At 38.8% G+C, this 24405-nt stretch overlaps 2 protein-coding genes across 13 annotated transcripts in view; both read left to right on the top strand.

The window, feature by feature from the left end:
- RSRC2 (arginine and serine rich coiled-coil 2) overlaps nucleotides 1-10968 on the top strand; it is a 43645-nt gene extending 32677 nt beyond the window's left edge. For 2 of the 9 annotated variants that reach the window (XM_015643823.2, XM_015643825.3), the window contains exons 3-10: nucleotides 347-390; nucleotides 2983-3173; nucleotides 4091-4255; nucleotides 7545-7667; nucleotides 7764-7843; nucleotides 8417-8649; nucleotides 9903-9992; nucleotides 10308-10720. In XM_015643823.2, coding sequence (XP_015499309.2) covers nucleotides 347-390; nucleotides 2983-3173; nucleotides 4091-4255; nucleotides 7545-7667; nucleotides 7764-7843; nucleotides 8417-8649; nucleotides 9903-9992; nucleotides 10308-10487 — 1106 coding nt within the window. In that variant the 3' untranslated portion in view covers nucleotides 10488-10720. Of the gene's footprint in view, nucleotides 1-346; nucleotides 391-1298; nucleotides 1376-2960; nucleotides 3174-4090; nucleotides 4256-7544; nucleotides 7668-7763; nucleotides 7844-8416; nucleotides 8650-9902; nucleotides 9993-10307 lie in introns of all 9 variants that reach the window. The other 7 variants (XM_015643826.3, XM_033518124.1, XM_015643829.2 and 4 more) reach the window with 6 other exon arrangements.
- Nucleotides 10969-11416: 448 nt separating this feature from the next.
- ZCCHC8 (zinc finger CCHC-type containing 8) lies at nucleotides 11417-22685 on the top strand. 4 transcript variants are annotated; one of them, XM_015644382.1, is made up of 14 exons: nucleotides 11417-11603; nucleotides 12417-12459; nucleotides 13096-13170; nucleotides 13678-13783; nucleotides 14235-14312; nucleotides 14633-14736; nucleotides 16033-16098; nucleotides 17080-17140; nucleotides 17254-17396; nucleotides 18112-18254; nucleotides 18977-19092; nucleotides 19802-19885; nucleotides 20358-20472; nucleotides 21198-22685. In XM_015644382.1, the coding sequence occupies exons 1-14, from the start codon at nucleotides 11441-11443 to the stop codon at nucleotides 21998-22000; spliced, it is 2100 nt and encodes a 699-aa protein (XP_015499868.1). In that variant the 5' UTR covers nucleotides 11417-11440; the 3' UTR covers nucleotides 22001-22685. The 4 variants fall into 4 exon arrangements, with proteins under 4 accessions (XP_015499868.1, XP_015499866.1, XP_015499867.1 ...); XM_015644380.1 differs by having other exon boundaries at nucleotides 20355-20472; XM_015644381.1 differs by having other exon boundaries at nucleotides 17077-17140.
- Nucleotides 22686-24405: the final 1720 nt, after the last annotated feature.

Raw genomic sequence — 24405 nt, 5'->3', positions numbered from 1 at the left:
GTCAGGCCACGTCAGACAGGAAACTGTCCTCCTATTTTGTTTCATTTTGATTAGATAAGCATAGACTGGGATACTTTTGCATAGTTGTAACAAGAATAAGGTTACCTGGCAGAAGAACATGATTGGTGTATGATTTGGGTTATTTTTTCACTGTCAGAGGTTAAGTAAATGCAAAGCACTAGGATAACAGCCAGGGTTTGCTTTCTGCTGTAGATACTCAAATAGTGCTGTTTGTTTTTTGAATCTTGACTTTAAGGGATGGAATAATTGAAAGGAGCTAGAAAGATTATAGCCAGGTGATCTCTTATTTATCTTGGTAAATGACAGTAAATATATTCTTCTCCAGATACTGAAGGAAGAAAACACAGAAGCCGGAGCAGAAGCAAAGAGGTAATTAACACTTTGTAGTGTTTAGGTAATTGTACATCTTAAAAAGTATCTTGTAGTAATGCACATATGTGTAAACTTATATAAATGACTTTATGGTAAGTACAAGAAATTGAGAACTTTAAGCTTAAAAATGGATATGGAGAGCCTTTCATAGTGAAGCATGATTGCAGCCATCATGTTGACAAGGTAATAGTTTTATAGAAAATGCTTTCAGAAACTAGTAACTTTTTTTTTTTCTTTTCTTTTTTTTTAATTTTTTTTAACATTTTTTGTGGAAACAGCCAAAAGAGAGAGTTCATGTGGAGAAGTAGAATGGTGTTCTTGATCACTTTTACAGAGCTTCCATTACCCAAAAGCCTTGGGTGGCTTTGTTCCTGGCCAGTGTTCAGGACTTTGAATAATGCATACCTGTCTACTTAGGTGTATTAAAAATAATTCCCCACCGGACTGAGCTCTGTTTATTGCATCCTTTAATTGTAATGGCTGTCATAGCTTGACAAACAAGCTGAGTCAGCTGGAAACATGGCAGTAGCAGCAAAAATTTCAGAGGGCTGTCTCTTAAAATAAATGAATAAGTGTGTGTGTGAATATATAGGGGAGTGAGAAGAGACAGCATCAATATTGCCTTAAAAATCACACACCAGAGAAGAGCTGAAACAAGCAAACCAGGAGCATCGAAATAGTCATAAAGAAGCTTAAGCTGTGTGGGGCAATAGGCTGGGACAGATAAAGCACTTTTAACCTCAAACCTGGGTCAGGAACTTCTCCTTCCCCCATTCCAATGGAAGCTCTGTTAAAAAGAAAAAAAAAAAAAAAGAAGGAAAGAAAAATCTAGGCGAGTTTTTGTGAAATTGAATAATATATTGTTTAGCTCACATGATAACATTTCTATAATAAATCATACTCAGCGTGCTAATGCGCGAAGAGACTGAACTGAAGACGCTGCAGACTCAGATAGCAAAATTATAACCTACTTCATGATAAGGTAACTATTAGTCATTCAAACTCATATTTCCCTTAAAAATATCTTAAATCCGTTATGGGATATAATGGTGGTTTTATTACTTAGTGTGTGTCTGAAAGATGTGATTAAAAAAAATTCTAAGACTCTTTAATTATTAAAAAAAAAAAAGTTTTTTAAAATCCTGTCCAGTGCTTTGCCAGGCTCTAGGATCTAATCTTACACAATTTATTTAGCAGCTTTTAAGTTTCACAGAGTGAACAGATGAGAAATGGTCTCCCACATTAGATGTACTGTTGTCATTCATTTGCAAGATTAAGCTCTGTCTAGACTAAATGCTGAATATCAGTAATTCTTCTTAGTATGTATGTGAGAACAATTACTTATATATACTTACAATTAATGTACAGGTAACCTCAGATGTAACAACTGATTATTAAAGGAGTTAAGAATAAAATACCTTGGAAGCAGGAAAATCATCTACTATTCTTGTTTACTTGAAAGGCAATAATCAAATATATTTAGAAATGGATACATATTAATAAAGAATTAAGCTTTTGCAAGTGGTATAAACTAATTACAGCATCTTCTCCAGACTCATTTGAAAGAGAGTTCTGTTGGAAGAAAAGGTTTTATGAGTATTTAACAGATGTAGATAAGCAAAAAAAGCGACAACTTTTGAATAATTGGGATTTATCTAAAACAAATGTATCATGCTTAGTTTGTGACTTGAGCAGATTATTCAAACGTAAGACTTAAGTGGGCTATGCTTTTGTGCTAGAAAGGTTTCAAAACACACTGGATATATTAAGAAAGGGTGTTGATGTCACGACTTAGTCTCTAAGGAAAGCACTGGCAAAAATCAGGCCTGACCTTGCTAAATATTTTTGGCATTGCAGCTATAAAAAGGAATCTTTTTTTTTTTTTTTTTTTTTAAGAGGCACTGCAGGAAGGAATTGCGGTATAGTGGAGCAGCATAGCTGTAATTTAAAACTACTGTGGGAAGTCTGAGTGATGCATGTTCATTTGAAATACTAAAAATGGGATATCAGCCTTGTAAATTACCACTTTTCTTTGTAAAAACTGTTGGGAGTTACTGAAGAGAGTTTTGCTCTAGAAAATACTTACCTAATGATCACTAGAAGATTTTTTGGTTCTAAAGGCAAAATAGTTTATCTGGAACTACATGTGGATTTTAGAAACTTTCTGCATGGAAGGCTCAGCCAAATATTAAATAGTCACTGCAGCTGTATTTATATATATGCCTATTCATAAATTGACAGGTTCTTTAAGATAGGTACTTAAGTCCTTGGAATAGAGACAGTAACTAAAAATGATTTTGTTACAATGCTTTGAGTCTTATATGGAAGCACTGTAAAGATACCTGGATGGATACCTTAAAAATCCTTTCTAGACAGTGGGAGGAGGGAAAAGGGGAAAAAAATTATAGTGTGCATTTGCAACTTTGAGTAGTTGGTGGCATTAGGTAAAGCAGCTGTGGCTCACAATTGAGTCACACTCCTAAGGTTACTAATGTTGCATCACAACTTAGCATTTTTATCTTCTGATACCCATACTAACTCTCTTTGTTGCACTATTTTCCTGAAAGAACCAACTTCTTCTTAAAACAGGCAAGAAGACATGAATCCAAAGAGAAGTCCTCCAAGAAGCACAAATCTGAAGACCACAATGACAAAGAGCATTCTTCTGACAAGGGAAGAGAGAGCCTAAATTCATCTGAAAATGGTGAGGAGAGGCATAAACGCAAAGACAGAAAGTCATCCAGAGGGAGGAGTCATTCCAGATCCAGGTCTCGGGAAAGGTAAGTTGTTGCATGTGATTATTGTGTGAGTGCATTTCCAAAAGCCATGTTTGGCATTATTGTAGAGTTCTGAAATACAGCTGAGTTCCATTCCTGACGTAGTGTAAAGCATCAGTTTATGTTGCATGTTTCAGTTTTTACTGGGTAGTGCATTTGTGGATAGTATTGTGCAGATTGCTTCAAAATAAAAGTACAAAATAGCACTAAGGCTTCATATGGGGATGTCACTTGTGTTTATAATTGTTACAGAAAATATTAAATGTACCTTACTGTCAGTGACAGGAAATCAAATATACCTTACAATATAGGAGTTAGGAGGCTCTTTACCTCCTGAATCATGAGCTTCCTCAGAGGGTGTGCTAGTCAATCCTTGCCTGGTAGCCCACCCAGCACATTCTGATGGCAGGAAAATTGCCTGGGGCAAGCAGAACTTCTCCCTTTGTAGCTGAGGGATGTGCAAAAAACAGGGTAGAAAGGAACAAGCTTTGGCTAATGACAGGCTGAGGGACTGGATGTGACTCACAAGCTGGAGCTTGGGCACCTCTTCCCAAAAGTTTTGGAATACCATGGAGAGGAGCAGGGTTGTGTTGCCTTGAATTTAAGACTCCTGGATTAGATTAGTTGGGCTTTGTATTTATTTTGAGATTAACACTTTAGTGAACAACTAAAAAAGGCAATGTTGATGAGTATGGCTACTTACAGAAACTGTGCAGTTCTGTTGTGGCTGGTGATGGCGTTTGGTTCCTTTCCCATTTCATCCCTTAGACCTACAGCTTAATCTGTTCAAGGCATGAACATTTCCATGTATAGTTTGAAGTCTCCCCACCCTGTCTGATGCATTTTGCCCTGTGGTGATGAACCCCTGTGCAAGTCCTTAAGTACAAACTGCATTTGAACTGCACAAGAATATGTGTAAGAATTCGGGGCATGTGTTTCAGACGTCATCGTAGTAGAAGTCGTGATAGGAAAAAATCCCGATCCCGCAGCAGAGAGAGGAAGCGACGGATCCGATCTCGCTCTAGATCAAGATCTAGACACAGACATAGAAGTAGAAGTAAAAGCAGAACTAGGAGCAGAAGCAGGTAAGTGTTCCATATACATGGTGATGTTTAGTTTTACGTTCTGTGGTGGGTTTGCCAGTTAATGTCTGTTCAGCGCAGTTAAATGTGTTTGGCTTTTTCTCAGCTGGACTGAGTGGTTTGGTAGGTCTTAAAACATTTGTCCTAGGCAGCTGAAGCGTCTCAGGCTCTTGGCTTTTCATAGTGTGACTTCTTGTTAGCAATAGTTCTTAAGTGGGAAGAGCTGAAGAGTAAGAGACAGGTGACCCTTTCCTGTGTTTGATACAATAGTAGTATGGTTGGCATATTTATCCCTTCAGTTTATGTACATATGATAAAAGGAAAGTTTAACTGGGAATGGCTGTCAGAGCACATATACAGATCAGAAGCTAATTCTCATCAGCTCCACAAAGTTAACTTACTTTTTTCTGTGTTGTGGCAGTTGGTGTGGTGTTAAAGTAAATTTTGGTTCAGATGAATTATTTCTGATATGAAGGTACTCTTCAGTGTTAGTGATTACCAGCTTCTGTTTGTCAAGTTCAGCTTGAGAATGTTCATCACATTAATTTTTCTCCCTGAGTGCTTTGATTTCTTCCTTAAGTTCTAGAAGCACCTGATCTAGACACATACTGGCTTGTTCTGGGTCTGTTTGACAGAGTTGAGATTCCATACTGGGATATGCTGGATTTGCCATTTTCATCACTATACAGAAGTTAATGTTTTTCAATACTGATAATGCATTCAGTATTTTGGTGTAGTCTCTCTATCATCTTTGCATTCTTAATGCCCTGTAGGATTTTCTCAGTGGTGAAGCTGAAATACAACTTAATGACTGCTACAGATGTTTTGTTGAAAGTAGTTTGAATGACAATCAGTGTCCCTGCAGAGCTGCAAGAAAGTGTTGACTGTCCAGTTCTCTTAATAGTGTTTTCACCAGAATATTTTAAATTGTTCTGTGACTGGTTATGACTACTCAGCATTACAGTGGAACATTGGAGTCTTAGCAATCACACTCGTGTAATGCTACAACATCCCTTGTGAAACTGTTCAGAAGACTTACCTTTCTGAAGAAGTAGTTGAATTACGTGGTTTGTGTCACATTTTTGACATGCACTTTCTACCAAACATTGAGCTGGGGTGAGTAGAGCTGGGTCTGCAGTTGGTACATGTTACTTGCATTTAATGGTATTTAAGCTATATTCAGCATGTTGTGCAAGGCTTCAGCTCCCCATTTGTTCCAGTTAGTGTAGACAATGTGCTCTGTTCAAAAGTCAGTTTGAACACTGTGTGTAATGGCTCCATGAAAACTTTGTGTCCCAGAATAAGTTTTGGCTTCTACAGTGGAATTCAAATTGCCTGAAACATCAGATGTGGGAAGAAAAAGTAAGGAGCAAGGGATAGTCATAGCTTAGGAATTTCTCCAGCTGGAAACAGGCTTTGTGGGATGCTGGTGGACATAGTGCAAGAATCCTTTTCTTTTAAGTACTGTTTGTGTCTCACAAATCCTAGAGAACGGAAGTCAGTGAGGCGTAAATCTTTTTTATGTGGATCTAGAACACTTAATCAAGTTCAGGGGTCAGACAAAGCCTGGAAAAAGAGTTGACTTAGAAGTGGTCCTCAAGGCAAGCTGTACAACAAGCCAGATAAATGTGATGTGGAAGTCTGCCCTATTAAAACTCACCTGTGAAAGTAATTCCCTCATTCCTGACATGAACTTTTTGTTGTGTTACAGTGAGCAGGCTGTGACAGAATAATTTGAATAGCAGAGCTTGACCTTCTCTTGATGGTTCTTTGCATAATCTCAGGCTCAGATTTTCAGGTGATCTGACCTCATCAGCATTTAAACCAATCTTCTGGTTTGCGAGTGCCTAGAACCTCCTGGCAGTTCTTTAGTGGTGTGGCTTTGATTAAATGCTAGGTGGAAAACATGACACCAGCTGCTTGTTTCAAATGGAAGTACTTCAATACAAAAGCTCAAATATTTATTTCCTTGATGTTTACCAGTGCAATAAAGCATCACAGACCAAAGACAAGACCAAACAACAGTAGTCAGCACGGGAAAAATGAAGGTATCTTTGAAACATGCATTACATCTTATCTCAGGAATGCAGATCTGTCACTTCCCAGTGCCTGAATCTGCATCTTGTCATCTTCTCTGAAAAGATAAGTCTTGCCTCCTTTGTCTTCTACCAGATTTGTCATGTAAACAAGGATCTTTTGTGATGTTTGTAGATGCTGCCCAGGTTGCAGACAGAAGAAATAGAATATCTGAATGCCATGGAAAGTGGCTGTTGTCAAGTTAGCCATTATCCCCAGTTAGCTGTTGCCCTAAATGGGTAGTAATAAAATTTAAGTTAAAAAAATAGAGAAACGCCTTTGTGCATCTCAACTTACTGGTTATGGCAAATCTGGGAAAAGTGTGAGTGATACCTCCTGTAAATTAAGCTTTGTTGAGCACTTCCAGTTGCTGTGACTTGTTTGAAACACCAGTGTCAGAGGCTTAAACTGTGATAAACCCTTATCTCTTGTACTGTAGATATTGATCCTGGCACGGAGAACTGCTGCTAATACTACCCTGTATATGTGTTTTGAGTAGCTCTTGTTTAGATGGGATTAGATACAGGTGTCCTAAGAATGAGTCCTGCTTGGAAGGAGGTGGGGAGAAGTGAGGAAGAGATGAACTGAATGTTTTGGTATTTTGCTTAAAAATAAATATTGACTGGGTTCTTTTCAGATGGTCAGGCTCAAGGTAATTTATGCTTCAGAGTTCTCTTCCCAAGAGAAACCCAAGGCAAATCACATGTTCAGCTTAGTAGACTCCCTCAAAGCACATTCAGGGAAGAGGATACAGAGGGAAGCGTAATAGTAATTTGCTGAAGTACTGTTCCACTTCTTAAATTTGGCCTCCTCAAAATTCTCTTCATTAACATGATTACAGTGCTTTGAGGTCTCTTATGGTTTTAAAACATTCTCGTAGCTTGACTCATTCAAGTTCTCTTGCAATTTTTACCAGAAGTTAGATGATTTTTCTTTGGATTTAGAATCTCTAGAGCAGATCTATTTGTTCTGAACACTTGAGTATGAGAGGGTAAATGAATACCCAGAATTGCACATTCTGTTACAGCTGGAAATCTTCAGTTTTAGCTCTGTGTTTCTTACAAGACGACTATTGCAGTATAGACTCTGAAAGCTTTTCTTGAGAGCTCCAAATGAATCATAAAGCGTATTTTCAAAGCTGTAATCAAATACTTTATGAAATATTAAGTTGCATGTGTACCTTCACTGTTTTAGCAAGTGTTAAATTTGGTTACAGAGAGAGAAAGAAAAGAATTGAAAAGCCCCGAAGGTTCAGCAGGAGCCATAGCCGGAGTCCGAGCCCGCCGCCTTTCCGGGGACGAAACACAGCTATGGATGCACAGGAAGCCTTAGCCAGAAGGTCAGAAACTGTGATTATTTTAATGATACATGACATTAATAACCTCCTGATGTTGATTCTGCATGCCTAAATATTTTTGTTTTCATGTACCTCTAGGCTGGAAAGAGCAAAGAAATTGCAAGAACAGAGAGAGAAGGAAATGGTTGAAAAGCAGAAGCAACAGGAAATGGCTGCAGGTAGTGCATGTGTATTAGATTAATTCCTGAGCAATAGTATGAGTGGAAGATAGATAGGCTTATGTTACAAGAGACTTGCAGTCTTTTCCAACTGTTGGGCAGGTTGTCTGTATGTAACAGTTAATAAGAAAAACAACAAGAACTAGGAAATGTTAAAAAAAACAAAACTCAAAATATGAAAAGAAAAATCCCATCAAAAATGATAGGGGTTTTGTATTACTTACTGAGTGTACAAGAAAAATGTTGTATGTTGGGTTGATAAATTATTTCATGATGAGCATTGGGCTGCTACTTTCTCAGGGGTATTTAGAACCACAAGGTGCATTAATTTAATTTCTGGTTCTCATTTTCTAAAACTACTGGAGACATACGTGTTCTTTATTTGAGAAATCATATGTATTTTATAATGCATTTGTTATCTGCACACTTCCAACTTCTATTGAAGTGAAGTGTTTGAGGGGTTTGGTTTTTTTGCTTGGCTCTGAGGCAGGTTGGTGGTTGGGTTTTGTGCGTGTGTTGGGGTTGTTTCCCAAAGTCAGAAGTTCTTTCTAGCAAGTTCCCTTTGTTCCTCAGCGGCTGCAGCCACGGGAGGCTCCGTCATCAATGTCGCGGCTCTGCTGGCGTCAGGGACACAAGTGACTCCTCAGATTGCCATGGCAGCTCAGATGGCAGCGCTCCAGGCCAAGGCACTGGCAGAGACTGGCATAGCTGTGCCCAGCTATTACAACCCAGCAGCAGTGAACCCCATGAAATTTGCTGAGCAAGAGAAAAAACGGAAGATGCTTTGGCAAGGCAAAAAGGAAGGGGTAATGTTGGCTTTTCTTACCTTCATGAACTTGGTTTGGGAATATCTTGCACTTGGTTTAAAGATGCTGATGAGTGTTATTTCCAGCTTTCATGTCTTTTAGCAGGTTTTAATATCAGCCTGAAGTAAAACTTCAGTAAAACTAAGATTTGGACTTGGATCCTTGTGGGTCCCTTCCAAATCAGAATAGTCTTTGATATAGGAGTGAAAGGATTAGGATAATTAGTCCCTCAGTGATAAACAGTTGTGACACAAGACTCAAGGAAACACCCAAATGTCATAAAGCTTCAGAGGTATAGTTGGATATTAGTGCTATTTTTGTGAGTTTACTTACAACGTGGAACTAAACATCAAATCCAGATGGTCTCCCTTTACTGGGAAGGGATGGCTAAGGTATGGAATGTATATATAACCTCTCCTTTGTGGGACTCTAGAGATTTCTCCTGTAGTGGTTGTGTCCTTTCCAATTGCAAATTGCAAAGACAAGTCTGTCAATCTTGCTGGTAACTTTGCAGGAGCAGAGTAATGCAATATTAATCCTAACTAAAGTCATAAATACAAATAAGCCTTCAGGCTTTTGTGCTGTGTCAAATGCCTTTGCAATTAATGAATTAGAAAAGCACCTGTGGCAGTTGCTTTTTCTGGAAGTTGCTGGATTTGAGTAGAGCTTTTGCCTGCTGATACTGTGGGGAAAAAGGGCTAGTTTTATAATTGTATTTTTGTCTCTTGTTACTGTGGTATAGAAGTGTTTTGTTAGGTTGGTTTCCATCTTGCAGCAGTTACACAACAAGCTGCCTTACCTTTACAGACTGTTCCATAAGATGTGGAAAACAAGCCAGTTCCCATGGCAATGGTGGCAGACAAAAGGGAGGGCAGGAGAACCCTGAGTGCTCTCCAGGCAGTTCTTCCTGAATTGTGCTGTGTATTGATAATTGCAATAAACAAATTTGTTTTTCCATAATTTACTTCAAGCCTGAATTCCAACCAGGCTTCCAGACCTTTGGAAATACTAAAAGAAGGAACATACCTGTGTTTTGAACACCAGGGTTAGGTAGCCTTCCCTCACAAAGAGCTCCTGTGAGGATGCTGCAGGAGGAATGTCAGACTTGGAAACCTTTTACTTCCAGCTCTGGTACAGAATGGGTTTGTCTTTAGCACTGTTCCTTTGCTTGCTGCTCTATTGTGCTATTAATGGAATCTTACGTAAAAAGGTGACACATCTTTTTTTTTTTTTTTCTTTTTTTATCTGAACAGGATAAGTCACAATCTGCAGAAATATGGGAAAAACTAAATTTTGGAAACAAGGACCAAAATGTCAAATTCAGAAAACTGATGGGCATTAAGGTAAAGAATTCTGAATACGTAATTAAGTTTATTAATTGCAGGATAATGATTTCACTTCTTATTTTAGTGTACCTTTGCCAGTAAAGATTTTAAGTTAACCTGATGTAGTTAAGAGCTTTTAAGTATTTAGGAAGTTCAGAAGCAGCATCTAAACTTGAATTTAATTCAAAAAGCAACTGAGTGAAGGCCTGTGTGTTTATTGACAGAGAAAATCTGCACTAGAATGTTGCAGCAATAAACCCAAATAAATCCTTACTCTTGTAAGAATTTATGAACCTGATTTTCCCAGAGCTGATGTTTTTGTTGTGTTTCCAGAGCGAGGATGAAGCTGGCTGCAGTTCTGTGGATGAGGAGAGTTACAAAACACTGAAGCAGCAGGAGGAGGTGTTCAGAAATCTGGATGCACAGTATGAAATGGCGAGATCACAGACTCACACGCAAAGAGGAATGGGATTGGGCTTCACATCTTCCATGCGAGGAATGGATGCAGTTTGAAAAATGAAAAAACAAAACAAAAGGCTGTTTTTGAAGTTTGGGACTGTGGAAGGTTCTTGTTCACATGTTGGGTCCTTGTTCACCAAAAAGCTGGCATTCTAGCTTGCATGGGTGTTGCATTGACTTTAATTTATTGAAAAATACAATTTTTTTTGTAAATATCAGATTAGTGATACTGGTGTTAGTGTTGTAATCAGGTTATACCCACTTCCATTAAACTTGACAGAACTAGAGGAGGACAGTATTTTTTAGTTAAAGTTCTACTTTTCAAACCAAGCAGCAGATGGGATGATCTCATACATGGATATTTCGTGTCCACTGTCTTGTGTACTTTTGTACTTTAACCTTGTACAGTTATTTTCAATTCTTGAAACATGAAAGAAACATTGTGTAGATGTTATTTAGCGGTCTGGGCCAATAGGCACATAATCCAGTGCAAAAATACTGGTTAATAATAAAGACATTTTTTTCTCTAAGGTCACATAGTAATTTGTCTTTTGAGCCAAACTCCCATAAGCCTTAAGAGAAGGGAAACTTTAAGGAGGTTTTGCTTTGGTTCTTTTGAAGTAGGATTTGCCTAAAATATTGCAGTGAGGGGATTGCTGCAGACGCCCTATATCAAATGCTCTTGCATTGCACGCTGCTGCTGCCCCATCTCTCTCCACCGCTCACCCCTTCCCAGAAGAGGAAGAAAAACTCCAAAAGCGGGAGCGGTGCCGATTCTGGGGGCACGAGCGCGTCCTCCATTGTGAGTACGACAAGAGCTGCGGTGCTGGCTGTGCTCCGCGCCGCCTACACCTCCCAGCGTCCACCGCGCGTCGCCGCCGCCCGCTTGTGTGGTTCGCTGCCCCGAGGCACGCTGGGAGTCGTAGTCCGCCGCGTGCGGCGTCCCGCCCGCCCCGCGCTTCCCACCGCCCTTTGCCCCCCGCCCCGCCTTTCCTGCGGCGGCCAAGATGGCGGCGGAGGTGGACTTCGGGGACCGCGAGCTCTTCGGGCAGCTGGAGGGGGAGCCCGGGCCGCCCTCACCGCCCGCTCTGGACGAGCCGGACCCGCTGCTGAAGCTCTACGAACGGCTGCGCGACCGGGACGAGACGGTGCAGCGTCTGCGGGCGGAGAATATCCTGGCGGGAGAGGCAGGGCCCACGCCGGGGCAGGGGAAGGCGGGTGCGCCGCTGCTGCCGGTTCCCTTCCGGGCCAGGCGGTCCCGGTCCTCAGGAGGCTCCGGCTTCTCCCCGAGGGGCTGTGGGAAGGAACCCTCGGTCTCCGCGGGGGCCCGAAGCGGGGGAGAGGAGTGAGCTGGGCGGTGAGGGGAGCGGAGGCTGGTGCTCCCAGGCTTCCTCAGAGCACGTTTTCCATAGGAATTCTCATCCTCAGAGCGGCCGGGCCCGTGGCAGCCCCGACTCCGGCACGCGGGGACGGCTGTTACCGAATCCCTGCGTTCTGCCTTGCCAGGGAAAGCAGACGTCTGTGTGTTTACTTTGACAATCCATTTTAAAGCAGCTACAAATAATTTCAAATAGTTGAATTGTGACAGGTTCTCTAAAGGGTTTTTGGGTTTGCCACTGCAACAGAGTTGAATCTGAAATGTGTTATAATTTATTTCCAAGTACATGTGTACTACTGTTACGTTTCTTTTGGTGATGATAGCAGATTTTTTTTAAATGAAAATGTTATGTATCTGTTAACACAATCACTGCATGTAATGGATAGCACTGTTTGGATTGTCTAGTTCCCTTTTTGTATGTGGTTGTTTTGGGTTTTTTTTTTTCATTTTATTGTGTTTCTTCAGCAACAGGTGGATTTTTAAATAATCCCCTGTGCAGTGAAAGGGAACCCTATTTGTTGTTCTGTGATTGGTGTTTTTTTGCTTGCTTTGGGTGTGGGTTTGTGTCTTTCAAAGAAAATCATAGTCCTTAACAGTAAGTTAACATCAGGAACTTAAAAGGAAGCTGAGAATTCTGACTCGTCCTAGGTACGTTAATACTGATTTAAAACACTATGAATTATATAGAGAAAATATATTCATTTATATGTGTATATGTAAACAGAGTTCATTTAAGATAAAAGCTGTGTGTGGTGACAAGCTGCCACATCTTGTTTCCATGTCCCAATCCCTACTCAAGTGTTGGACTTCTAAAAAACCATTCCAGTTCATGAAAAGTCTTCTGGAGTTGAATAGCAGGAACTCAGTTGGTATTGCTGTAACTCTTATTTATTTGTGTATATCTGTTTTGTGAAACTCACTTGGTCTTCAGTGAAACAGTTTTAATGTAAAGTTCAGCAGTGAGGAAAAATTTCAGTCAAGTGTTTGATTGAATCTTGGTTAGAAGATTGTAAAAGTTTATTGAAACTAGATTAGCAGGAAGATAATTCTGTTCATACAGAATTTAATATTTCTGTAGTGTGAGGGTATTTTGTTTTCCTTCTACCTCACACCAACCTGCTTTGCTCAAGAGGATAATTTCTGTGTAAGTGGATAGGAACTTCTTAAAAATACAGATTTTGTATTGACTAAATCTTCCTCTATCTGTGGGGTCCAGACTCAGCTGTGATAAAACTGGTGGGTAATATTTACTGTACCCACTGTGTGTGTTCTGTACTGTTCTAGTGGAATCTCTGTGGAAAACCCCAAAGTTGATGGACCTCTGTTGCAGATTTTATTTATGAACAATGTCATTACTAAGTAAGTATTTTAAAGAAAAAAACAATCCTGACAGGAAATGGGGGCTTTTTTGTTTATTTGGATATAACAGTGTTGTGCCCAAGTTGTGGATGTAGATTTTATTCAATAACATAAACTACTGAAGCTTAGAGGGGAGAAAGGATAATGGGGAGGATGACAGGAGTTCTGTTCATTAGCTATATCTGTTTTCATCATGAAATGAAGGGAGACTTCCAGGGACTTGGAGTGAGTCTGAAGAGTAATTTGAATTTCAGAAATGTTGTGGGTAAAATATAAAAAAATTAATCTTTCCCTGCCTCTGAAAAAACTCAGTTTTTTTTTGCCACACTCAGGGGCTCTCTAATATCAGATTGCATTTATGTTGGTGGAGGTTGGGAGAGGGACAAAAAAGAATTGGATTTTCCTCTTTTCTAAGTTATTTAGTAAATGATAGATGCCTAAGAAAAGAGACATCTGCTCTTTGTTTCAGCCTTGCTCATGTCTTCATCTCTCTGTATTTCATCCCAGGCGGTATCATCAAGAAATTGAAGATTTTATTTATAGTTTAGTTCAAAAATATGAAGAGCAAAAGAAAAGTGAACAAGAAAAATCACACATGAATGCGAAGCCACAGGTACTTTAAAATTGAAATTGTTACAAAATGCTTCCTCTCCATCTCTTTGATGGAAATATTGAAATACTGCACTGTTAAACTAAGAAAAATCAAATCAAGTAGTTGTCAAACAAATGTTGTACAACAGTTTGTTCCAAAAAATAGAGCCCGGGGCAAAGGAAGGATCCTTTCTGCCCATTAAAATGCTTCTTGAAAATTGTCCCTAGTGAAATTTCAGTGAAAGAAAATTAATAAATTGATTTAAATAACTAAGAAGAAAGCTTAATGTATATCCTCTTCTGATAGTATTAGCCCAACTCTGAGTATATATAAGAAAACAGATGAAAAACAGTATCTGAAAATTTACACTTTCTCCTCCTAGTTTAGAATTTTGGTTCTTAACTCAACATTCACTTTGAGTAAAAGGGTTGAATGGCAAATTAGTTATTTTTATTTTTGCTTTTCCTGTCAGCCCTCCAGTGTTGTTTTGGAAGAGGACAGTAAAGGAACCAGCTCGAGTTCTGCTAAAAAAGTGAAAGAAGCTTTTAGTGTAAGTTTTTGACTGTGCTCTTCCATAGTAGGTCTGACTTCATTCTCCACATTCAGTGTACACTGCCATTAAAAAAAAATCTGTTAACTGTTGTTATTACACTGATAAATGAAATTTAAATTCAGCATGCTTGGGCTACATCAGTGCAAAAAAAAAAAAATCTTACATGTACATGTTTGGGCTTGTATTAATTGTAAATTCTTACAGAATGGGGAAAAAAAACCTGGAAGTATTTCAAGCAGTGTAAATTTATAGAAATGCTACCAATCTCACCTAAATACTGACACATTTCTGACAATTCTCTGACTTTTTTTCTACAGGTTGTAGGAAGTGTTCTGTATTTTACCAATTTTTGTCTCGATAAACTGGGACAGCCTATTTTAAATGAGAATCCACAGCTGACAGAAGGATGGGAAATACCTAAGTATCCTAAAACACCTTTATTTTTTTCTGTTTGCCAAATCCAGAGAATTCCAGTGGGTAAATTGAACTCAAATTCTCTTCAGTGGATTGTGTGTTTCTATCAAAACCATATAAGTCATTATAGATGGGATGATTTAATGAGTCATTATTGGCTTTTTTAATTCAAAACAAGTATTTTGATATAATTGACTTGCTGATTGCTATCCTTGGAGTGAATGCCTTGTCCCCTTAAATACATCTTGTGAATTTAGGGATTTCCTTGGCCAGTCTGTAATCAGGGTTGGAGTGACAGCTTGCAAATTGAATAAGTATTTTTCCTCCATAAAATCCACTCTTTGAGAGAAGAAAGGGGTTTGGAGAACTCAAACATGCTGTAAAATGTTTTTTTCCAAAAATGGGAGCTAGAGGGAAAGTCTTTTATTAAAATTTAATTATGGTATGCTCTTAACATGCATCCATTTTAAAGTTGGTTCTTTATTGTTTGTTAAAGCCAATGTTTGAAAAATGCAATTGAGGGAAATGCTGAAAAAAGCTGGGAAATGTTGAAATGTTTTTTTAGTATTGATGTCTTCCATGGCAAAAGAAATGACAAGAAATTTCTCAAGTCACATAATCTCCCCAGGTTTCCAGTATTGCTTCTGTCTTGTCCTGTCTCATGACAAGAAGCAGTTTCAGAGTTCATTTCTGCAACATCCAGTTCTTATGCTTTGTAATCAAGGTCATGTCAGTGTTAAAAAATTACTTGTATCTGAATAGAACACAGTTATAGTTATAGTTAGTTACATTTTCTTAGTTACAGTCTCCCAACCTCTGGATGAAGGAAGTAGATGCCTAATGGGAATTGCTCCTTAAATGCCAAGTTAAATGTGGCTGAACTGATTCTGAGTGAAATGGTTCATCAGGCACTGGCTTCTAAACAACCAAAGTACTGCTCTCAGTGAATCTGTCATTTTGAAACTCTTATCAAAATGTGGTTTAATAAGATTATTGTGAAGCATTTCAGAATTAATAGCTGGAAATTTCTGCCAGTAAACAAGAGGGTTGTAGTTTTAGTAAGTGCTGATAAAGTATTGGGTAGAAATTTGTAGGAGGAAACAGCTTAAGCTTATCTTAGTAAATAGTTTATAGTAGATATAATTTTATAGTTTATACTCAGAACTTCATATCAAAGACCCATTTGTAACTTAATGCAGATGAGTCAGTGTTCTGTTCAAAGCACTATTAAGTTTTCATTGATATTTTAAACAAAATTGAAATTTTGCTTCATCCAGTAGCAGTTCCTTATTGAAATCTAAAGATATCAGCAAGTTTTCAGCCAGATTCTCTCCCTAGATGGACAAGAAATACAAGTAAAACCCAAAAGGTTTGTATGATTCTTAAATATAAAGTTTTGAGCTGAAAAGTTCAGATGCACTCTGTGATTATTGCCCAGTAAATAAACCCTTGGACATACTTGAGCAATGAGTATTTAAATTTAAATTAAATAAGTCAGAGCTGAGTATTTTAGTCAGTGGGTCTGTCTTTTTATTGAGTTTCTTTAGGAAGGGCTTTAAGTCAGTTCTTCTGTTTCTTGTCTTTTTAGTGATTGTTTTGTCATCTTTGCACTGGTGTTGTGTCATGGTTACTGTTCTGTAGAACAACTCCTGTCTGCTTACTTGATAGATTTTTTTAGACAGACTGATCTGAGAATTGATGGTGTAGTTTTTATGAGAGGTGAGAAGTGAAGGGAATTCAGTTTCCAGCTGGAGTTACCTTGGACACATGTTCTTGTGCCACATTTTTTGTCTCCACTTCTGGTTCCCATCCTAATTCAGTAAAAATGATTGTTCAGAAAATAAATCTTCCTTTACAATCTTGGTATTTCACCAGTAGCCTTGCAAATGTTTCCTGCCATGGTGTGAATGTAAAGGAAGATTTAAGTTGAAGCCAGCTGCAGTTCCATTCCAGGTTTTCAGTGCAGTTTCACTAAATGTATTACTTGAAACTGTGGGCCAGGACTTTCCAAATAAATGGTTGTACTCTGCTGTTTGTTTCTATTGGTGACTGATTCCCAGTATTGTGGAAGGGATCAGACCTCTGATGATACCATTTCCTATTTCCCTCTGCCCTTTCCTCATTTCCCCTGTTCTCCCTTAGCACTGTGAAATCAGCAATATTCTCTATTTAATGATTGATAGAAGTTTAAGAGAAGCAGAAGACAGCATATGACATCAACAATCATTGCTTTTGGTTTTGTCTTTCTCAAATCTAAACCTTAAAATCTGTCAAGAATGAAAATAATTAGGTGTATTTAGCATTGCAAAGTTGTTTTCAGGTTTAACTCATTGTGCATTTTTTCAAGCAGGCCCAAACCTCATTGTTTCAATTGTGGTTCTGAAGACCATCAAATGAAGGACTGCCCAAAGGTAAAGTCACCAGTATTCCAAAGACTGCTGCTCTCCAAGCTTTGTGTTGGGTGAAGGAGTGCATAAATTTTAAGTTGTCCAACTCTAAACTTCCCAATTGTATTATCTTTAAGCCACGAAATGCAGCTCGTATAAATGAGAAGAGAAAGGAGTATTTGGAAGCTTGTGGTGATTCGAGCAATCAGAATTTTCAGCAGCGTTACCATGCAGAAGAAGTAGAAGAGAGGTTTGGAAAATTTAAGCCAGGAGTAATTAGGTATCTCTTTTCTTTCCATTTGCTTTTCTGGAATACCTCTTCTGCCTTTGGAGTGCCAGATTTTAATTGCCAGAGTTTATTAAGTTCACCTGCTTCTCTTAACTATGAGTGCATTATGTTTGAATTTGCTAAATAGAATTTTAATAAATTGCAGAGATATCTTTCAAATGAAAACTCACTGCTAGCTTGACAGTCCTACCCTTTCTGTAATGCAGGGAGATAAGTGTTACTCTTTGGCTTCTCAAATTGCAAATTTATTATGTTCCTACTAAAAATGTATTCAAAAGTCTGCAAATTTTGAGCATTGAGTGTCCCTTCTTCTCTATTTAAAATGTTCAGAGAAATCATAGTATTGTGTGGCAGTCTCCAAAAAAATCCCTAGTAAATTCAGTGTTAGGGTCCACCCTTCCTGTTGATAACTGCAGTCAAGGCCATGAGTCAGAAGTAGCAGGTCAAGTAGGTTATTCTTGGTGTAGAATTAAATCTAATGAAGTGTTTAAGCATATCAGCAAGGCAGAAGATTATATTTAATATCAGATCTGGTTTTCATCTAAGAGTTGTTATATCTGGGGTTGAAGTGCATCACAGTTTGAGCTAAAACTCAGCTATTTTACCTTGACAGCTGAAAACTCCATAAAATACTCATAACCTTTTGTCACCAATTAATGGATTTTTCTGGATGACATTTTGTTTTCTGTTTGTTTTCTTGCCTTAGTGGGGTCCTTCAGGATGCCCTTGGTGTGACAGACAAGAGCCTGCCCCCGTTCATTTACCGCATGCGGCAGCTGGGGTACCCCCCAGGCTGGCTCAAGGAGGCTGAAATGGAGCACTCAGGACTGGCTCTGTATGATGGAAAAGGTGAGAAATGTGGGGCTGGAATGCAGCTTTGCAATGAGGCTGTGTGCTGGCTGCACCCTCCTCAGGAGACAATAAAGTAACTGGTTTGTAAACCTTCATCTTCCTCCTGGAACAGGGAGAAAATGGCAAATCAAGTTGTTTTTATTCATGTGGAAATACACCTTTTTTATCAGCTGTGATGTAACAGCGAAACAAGTTCCATAATGGTTGTGTTGCAAAGATGGAGACTGTCAGTGGGATTTCACTGTTAGAACCTGGAGTTGTGTGAAACTGCAAGACTTGCAAATCTCTTAATGTCCAATTTCCTCTCCCTTTTTCTCTTCAAATTTTATGAAAGAAGCCATATTCCTCAATAAATTTCTCTCACATAGGAACAAAACCACCAGCAAGCAAACAACACATTTCTTGGAACCTACTTTAAGTAATTTACCAGCTTTTTGCTAATGACCATTTTATGCTGCATCTCACAACAGTCCTGGTAGCCAAATTCTGAGGGTAGCAAAGGTACATGAGGAGTAGCTGTATAGGAGTATTCAGTAACTCCAGTTAGGTTTCTGAGGAGGCTTCATGCATGTATCTGATGGATTTGGTCACTGTTCCTGCCTCTCTGGATTTCAAAACTTTCTATCAGTACTTCTATTCCAAACCCCTGTTGTTAAATCCTGTGGATCTTTTCAGTGGTGTTCTTAATTAACATCAATAATAATTATATTCCATTATAGGTGAAGTTGGAGCAGAAGATGAGAGCTCTCCTCAGCCAAAACGTATCACTTATGATGTGTCTAAGTTGATAAATTATCCAGGCTTTAATATATCCACTCCCAGTGGGATCCCAGATGTGAGTACCTGTTCTCTGCCTTCTGGACAATGTACTGAGTGTCAGGAATTGCTTTTAGGCAAGAGTTAATGTTTTGTATTCTGCATCTGACAATTTCCCTTTAAGAGTCTTCTTTTTAAGCCCTTGTTTTAGGGCTGGGGGTTGTAATTAATGGAACAGCTGATACTTGTCATGATTCTTGTGCTAGGGTCTGACAGTGTTTCTGTGGGAATTATTTCCATTATGAGACCAACAGGAGCCTGGAAGGATAGTTTGGTATTTTTTAAACACAAAACTTCACGCATGAATGGCTGTTTTTCCATACATGCAAGTTTTCTGAAAATTCTTGGTATATAAAAATCACTGTAATTTTGATCGCAAAAAATTACATCAGCCAAGTCAATGCACAACTTCTGGAAAGCTCTGTAACAACACAACTGAAATTAAACAAGTTGTAGCAGAAGACCCACATAGTGGGTCCCCTCTTAAGCACAGAGCACACAAGAAATCTCCTGTGAGTGCTGCATTTTTATCTTCAAAAGCATTTTAACCACCTGTCAGTGAATTCCATCACTGATCTGAATGCCTATGCATTAAAAAGAAGCACTTGTGTATTTACACCTTTACATTTGCCCATTTAGTGGTCTCCAAATCTGTTTTTTTTTTCAGTGTTATTAACCCAAGTTCTGTTTATTTCTCTTTTCTCTTTTTTTTTTCCTTTTTGCTGTAGGAGTGGCAGATGTTTGGTTCCATCCCCATGCAGCCATCTCAACAGAAGGATGTTTTTGCTCACTACCTTTCTAATTTTCAGGAGGTGAATAACTTATATCTGTATATATCTCCTTGTTATTAAAAAAAACCACTGTTGCCTTTTAATTAGTGTAGGTCATGATGATTTTTTGCTTGTATCTTCTTTCTGCACAAGGGGACAGACTTTTTAGTGACACTAGTAAGGGTGAAATGCTCATCTGGATTATATGTTTTAACGAAAAATGGCTTTGTGTTTAAAAAGAATTCTATTATTTCACTTAATGTAAGAAGGTCCCAGTTGTGCAAAGATTTGTAAGCAGTTTGGAAAAGAATTGCTATGAATGGAAGTTTAAGACTCCCCTGATAAATGAGAAGCTTGGTTTCCATAGCCATGCCATCCCTCAAATGTCAATGTCATTTTACACACCGGGTCCCCAAATGAGTGTATAGTTACAAAATTAATTCTTACAGCTGGTAACCTTACCCTGTATGGTATAATACTAATTCTTTTTGGTTTTGTGGATATTTCTCAGCAGCCAAGTCCAAAATCCAGCAGCAAAAGGGCTGCATCTCAATCAAAGTCTCATCATTCCAAACGACGAAGAGAAGACAGTTCAGAGATAGCAGCAGCTGACATGGACCTGGACTCTGGTACAGCCATTCTGCACTTTTTCTTTCCTTAGTTTCAACTTCTATTTTCAAAATAAGGTGCTCTGAATTGAAATGTGAGAGTTAAAAGGAGAAGCCAATGTGTTAGTAGTCCTTTTGGTGGTAATTAAAGGCAGTGCTGACAGAGGCCAGCAGTGTCCTACTGCAGTGGCATTTGCTGTGATTGTCACTGTGGTTTTCATGTCTTCCAGTACCAAGCAGGAGGTGTCAGGTGTGCTCAGAGCAATTGCAAAGTTATATTAAAAATTCTGATTTCTTTACTTCAAGAGCATCCTAAAGAAACTTCTGCTAAGACCCCCAAATCCCTAAATATTTGGATGAAATAACATAAATTTGCAGGCTTACAGCTCCTCAAAAATGAGGCAAACTCAAAGGAGGATTCAGTGTTAAGTGTTAGAACAGCTGGAGAAACTCCTGGCTTTCCTTTTGAAATCTGCCATAAGGAATCCTTCAGTATGTCTCACTGTGGAATGAGTTTGTTCTTAATACCTTTAATTTATTTTTTTTTTCCTTGAATGGCTGGCATAGTTGAAATCTCAAAAAACATAGTTTGGTGGGTATGAAAACCCTCACAAAGTTTCTTCTGTCTCAGCTGAAAACCAAGGATGAGAAGATGTAAATCTGGTAGTTGATCAGAACATTGGCACTTTGAATCTTGTCCTGGTCAGATTTCAGATTCTAAAAAGTGTGTTTTAATCTCTTTCTAGATCTGGAAGGGTCACAGAGGTCTCAAACTCCCAACAATTTTCAGTTCCAGCCTCCACTGCCACCTGGATCTCCATCAATGTCCACTCCTCCACCTGTGCCACGAGGAACACCCCCGTTCACACCCCCTCAGCCATCCACACCCACCCACTCTCCTCTCCCTAGGACTGCTCCACCAGCAAACTCTTCCCGTGATAGTCCTCAGCCCAAAATAGTGGACTCAGTCATGGATGAGGATACACTGACCTTGGAAGAGCTGGAGGAGCAGCAGAGGTTAATCTGGGCAGCGCTGGAGCAGGCAGAGAGCACAAACAGTGACTCTGATATTCCTGTTGATACACCTTTAACTGGGAATTCCCTTACATCATCACCAGCCAGGAATGAAGCAGATCTGGTTGCAGAAGTCAGGTCACCTGAGAAAGTGATCTCAGTGGAAACAGAGTTTTCTGACATCAGTGAGCAGATCCCAGAAAGTGAATGTTCTCTAACCAGTCCCAAACTAGAGGATAGCTTGCTTGACTTAAAGGAAAATCCTGATAATGCAGTTTCTGAAGGCCTGCTGGGTGACACCCTGCCTGCTCCCAGCCCTGAGGTTAATGAAGGGGAGAACACAGGTGGTAATAAAGTGCCCACAAGCACTGGGTCATCTTTGAAAAAATCTGCAGTTGTTCCTGACATGAGCAAGTTTGCTGCAGGCATCACACCATTTGAATTTGAAAATATGGCAGAATCAACCGGGGTTTATCTACGGATAAGAAGCCTGTTAAAAAATTCCCCAAGAAACCAGCAAAAGAAAAAGACTTAAATCTTAAGTTGTCTTTTGTTTTCTTATGTCCAAATCCCTTCTGTTTCCCCCTCAGTTTTACAAACTCCCCCACCTTATGGGAAAGAGAAAAACTTGACAAATTCAGGTTTGCCCTGTTCTTCCTTGGTATAGAAATCAGTGCAGGTTTCCATCTTGACCAGGACCACCAATGCAGCCAGAAAATGTAGAATTTTCCCAAGTTGCATGATTCCACTAAGGAATAACAGGTCTGATGATTTGTTAAGAGCATTTTATTTGCCAATACTCGAGACTCTAAAATGCAGAGTTTGTGGTTTGGTGTTCATTATTTTGGCTAAAATTTATATTGTCCTTGAGTTTCAGGTGGATTGGTGATTTTTTTAATATCTGTCCTTTGTACAATAATCTACACTTTATACATTTTGCTAATTATCCTGTAGATAAGTTTAATATATTCGGAATGTTTTTAAAAAGGTCTGATGTTAAGATTTCCCACATCAAAGTCCTGGCAATTGGAGGAAAATAATTGGGGATTACAGTGCTATTTTCACCATTTCAAGTATTTTTATAAATTATTTATGTGGGTCTGTTTTAATCGCCACTGTATCTTTTGTAGCATTGTCCTTCATGTAAACTTGCTGTACATACATGTTCGTGGTTGTCTACAGAGGTTTAATAAATGAGCTTTTCGCTAAAGAACTTCTAATTGGAGTCCTAAAGCAGAAAAATGCAGGTTTTTGAAAATCAGCTGCTGAAGAAAATTGGGAAAAAAAATTGAGCAAAATGAGGATGAGTAAAGTAAAATACTTTAGAACAGGCCACAATTGTTGGCTTCAAGAAACTGTTAAAATTCTCATAGCTATTTAAACAGAACCTTGCCATACCATTCAGTTTTCATAATCTGAAGAGCTGCCCACTTCTGAATGCTTAGAAATGTTATAATCCTGCTGATTTATTGTTCTAACACATTTTTTCTCCTTGTCTCGGGAGGGACCAGTGGCTGAGCATTGTTCAGTTGCCAGGAGAGGGAGCACTAGATTGATGTAAGGTATTCCTTGGAGCTGGTAAACCATTTGTCCTTGCAGAAATGCAGGAAAGGTCTCCCCAACCAAGTGTAAAGCAGAATAAGCCAAAGCATTTTCAAGTATTTAACAAAAAGCTTGTGAAGGGGAATGAATGTCTGTAAGATAATGTTAGAGAGTGAACTTAATTCTTTGAAATTCTCTGCTTTGCAGTTAGTGCACATTGCCCAAAGATGTTTAAAATACATTATATTGGTACACTGCATTTGAATCTATGAGAACCCCAGGCTTTTTGCAGTTAAAGCCTTTATTTCTCTTCATTTTTTTCTCCCTAAACTTTACAGGAAGGCAAAACCAAAGCACCTTTATATGTGAATTCTGAGAGGCTGAAAGATCTTTTTGCAGCATTTACCTGTTCAGTTTATTTGGTTGCAGTGGGAAAGCAAGTCAAGGTAAATACGTTCTAAAATGAATGGCTTTTTTCTTCCTAGTTTATCGAAGACATAATATTTTTATAACAGGAGTGGACAACAAAATAACGTGCTGTTTCCACTTTCTACATACATTTAAAGAAAGCTCTGTTGGGAAGCATATGGAGGTCTGGCACTTTTTCCTCCTCCTCCTTCCATGGAGTTAAAAGCCAGTAATGACAGTTTACAGGAGCCTTTGTGCTCATTGCCTCGTGGATGATAAAGGGATGCAGGGCAGGAGGTGATGATTGCCAGTGCACACCTTTTGGGTGTGTTGTGCTGCTCATATTTGAAACACTAAGTTCTCTCACCACACCTTAAAGATCTGGTTTTAATGGCTCTTAAGAAATGCTGCTGCTTGAGTAGGACATGCAGCTTAAACTAAAGGAGTGCTTGTGATTTCTGTGAGCAAGGCAGAAGAGTACACAAGATAAAAATCATCTTTATGTGCTTAGAACCTTTTAGTGCTCTGTGTGGTCCATTCTCAATTACCCTTCCACATAATTAATTGGTCACAACAGATAAGCAAAACAGTTGTGACTGAAGTACTTTCATTTGTTATTTTTTTTGTCTTTCAAACTGCAATGTTATAAATGCTCCTGTAATGCTATTTTTTTTTTTCTTAATATATTTGTGGTATGTTTTGATCTCAGAAAAGCAGGCAGGGACTGTTTAATTTCTGTGTTTATTTTTAGTAATTTAATTTCAAATAAGGATAATGATACAAAATTCCTTGAGAGCACTCAGAGGTATCTTTTAAATTGTTCTTTTAAATCTTCTCTTTGGAATTGTCCTTTCTTTGGAGGTGTCAGTCAGCATGGATAGTGCTGTGAGAAAACTGAACCAGTAAGTAAAACTCCTCCTGCATTTACTCTGCTGTAAGACACACAGTTAATTAGGGATGGGGAGTTATCTCTGCTGCTTCTCTCATGAT

This window comes from Parus major, chromosome 15, assembly GCF_001522545.3.
Source record: "Parus major isolate Abel chromosome 15, Parus_major1.1, whole genome shotgun sequence".
Classification (NCBI taxonomy): Eukaryota; Metazoa; Chordata; class Aves; order Passeriformes; family Paridae; genus Parus; species Parus major.
This window is presented reverse-complemented; position numbering and strand designations above follow the sequence as displayed.

Excerpts from the sequence above, each read along its gene's own strand:
- ZCCHC8 (XM_015644379.1), top strand. The coding sequence starts at position 11,441 with ATGGCGGCGGAGGTGGACTTCGGGGACCGCGAGCTCTTCGGGCAGCTG. Across the intron at positions 14,313-14,632 it reads AAGTGAAAGAAGCTTTTAGT|GTTGTAGGAAGTGTTCTGTA; the intron begins GTAAGTTTTTGA and ends TTTTTTCTACAG. Across the intron at positions 17,397-18,111 it reads TTTAAGCCAGGAGTAATTAG|TGGGGTCCTTCAGGATGCCC; the intron begins GTATCTCTTTTC and ends TTCTTGCCTTAG.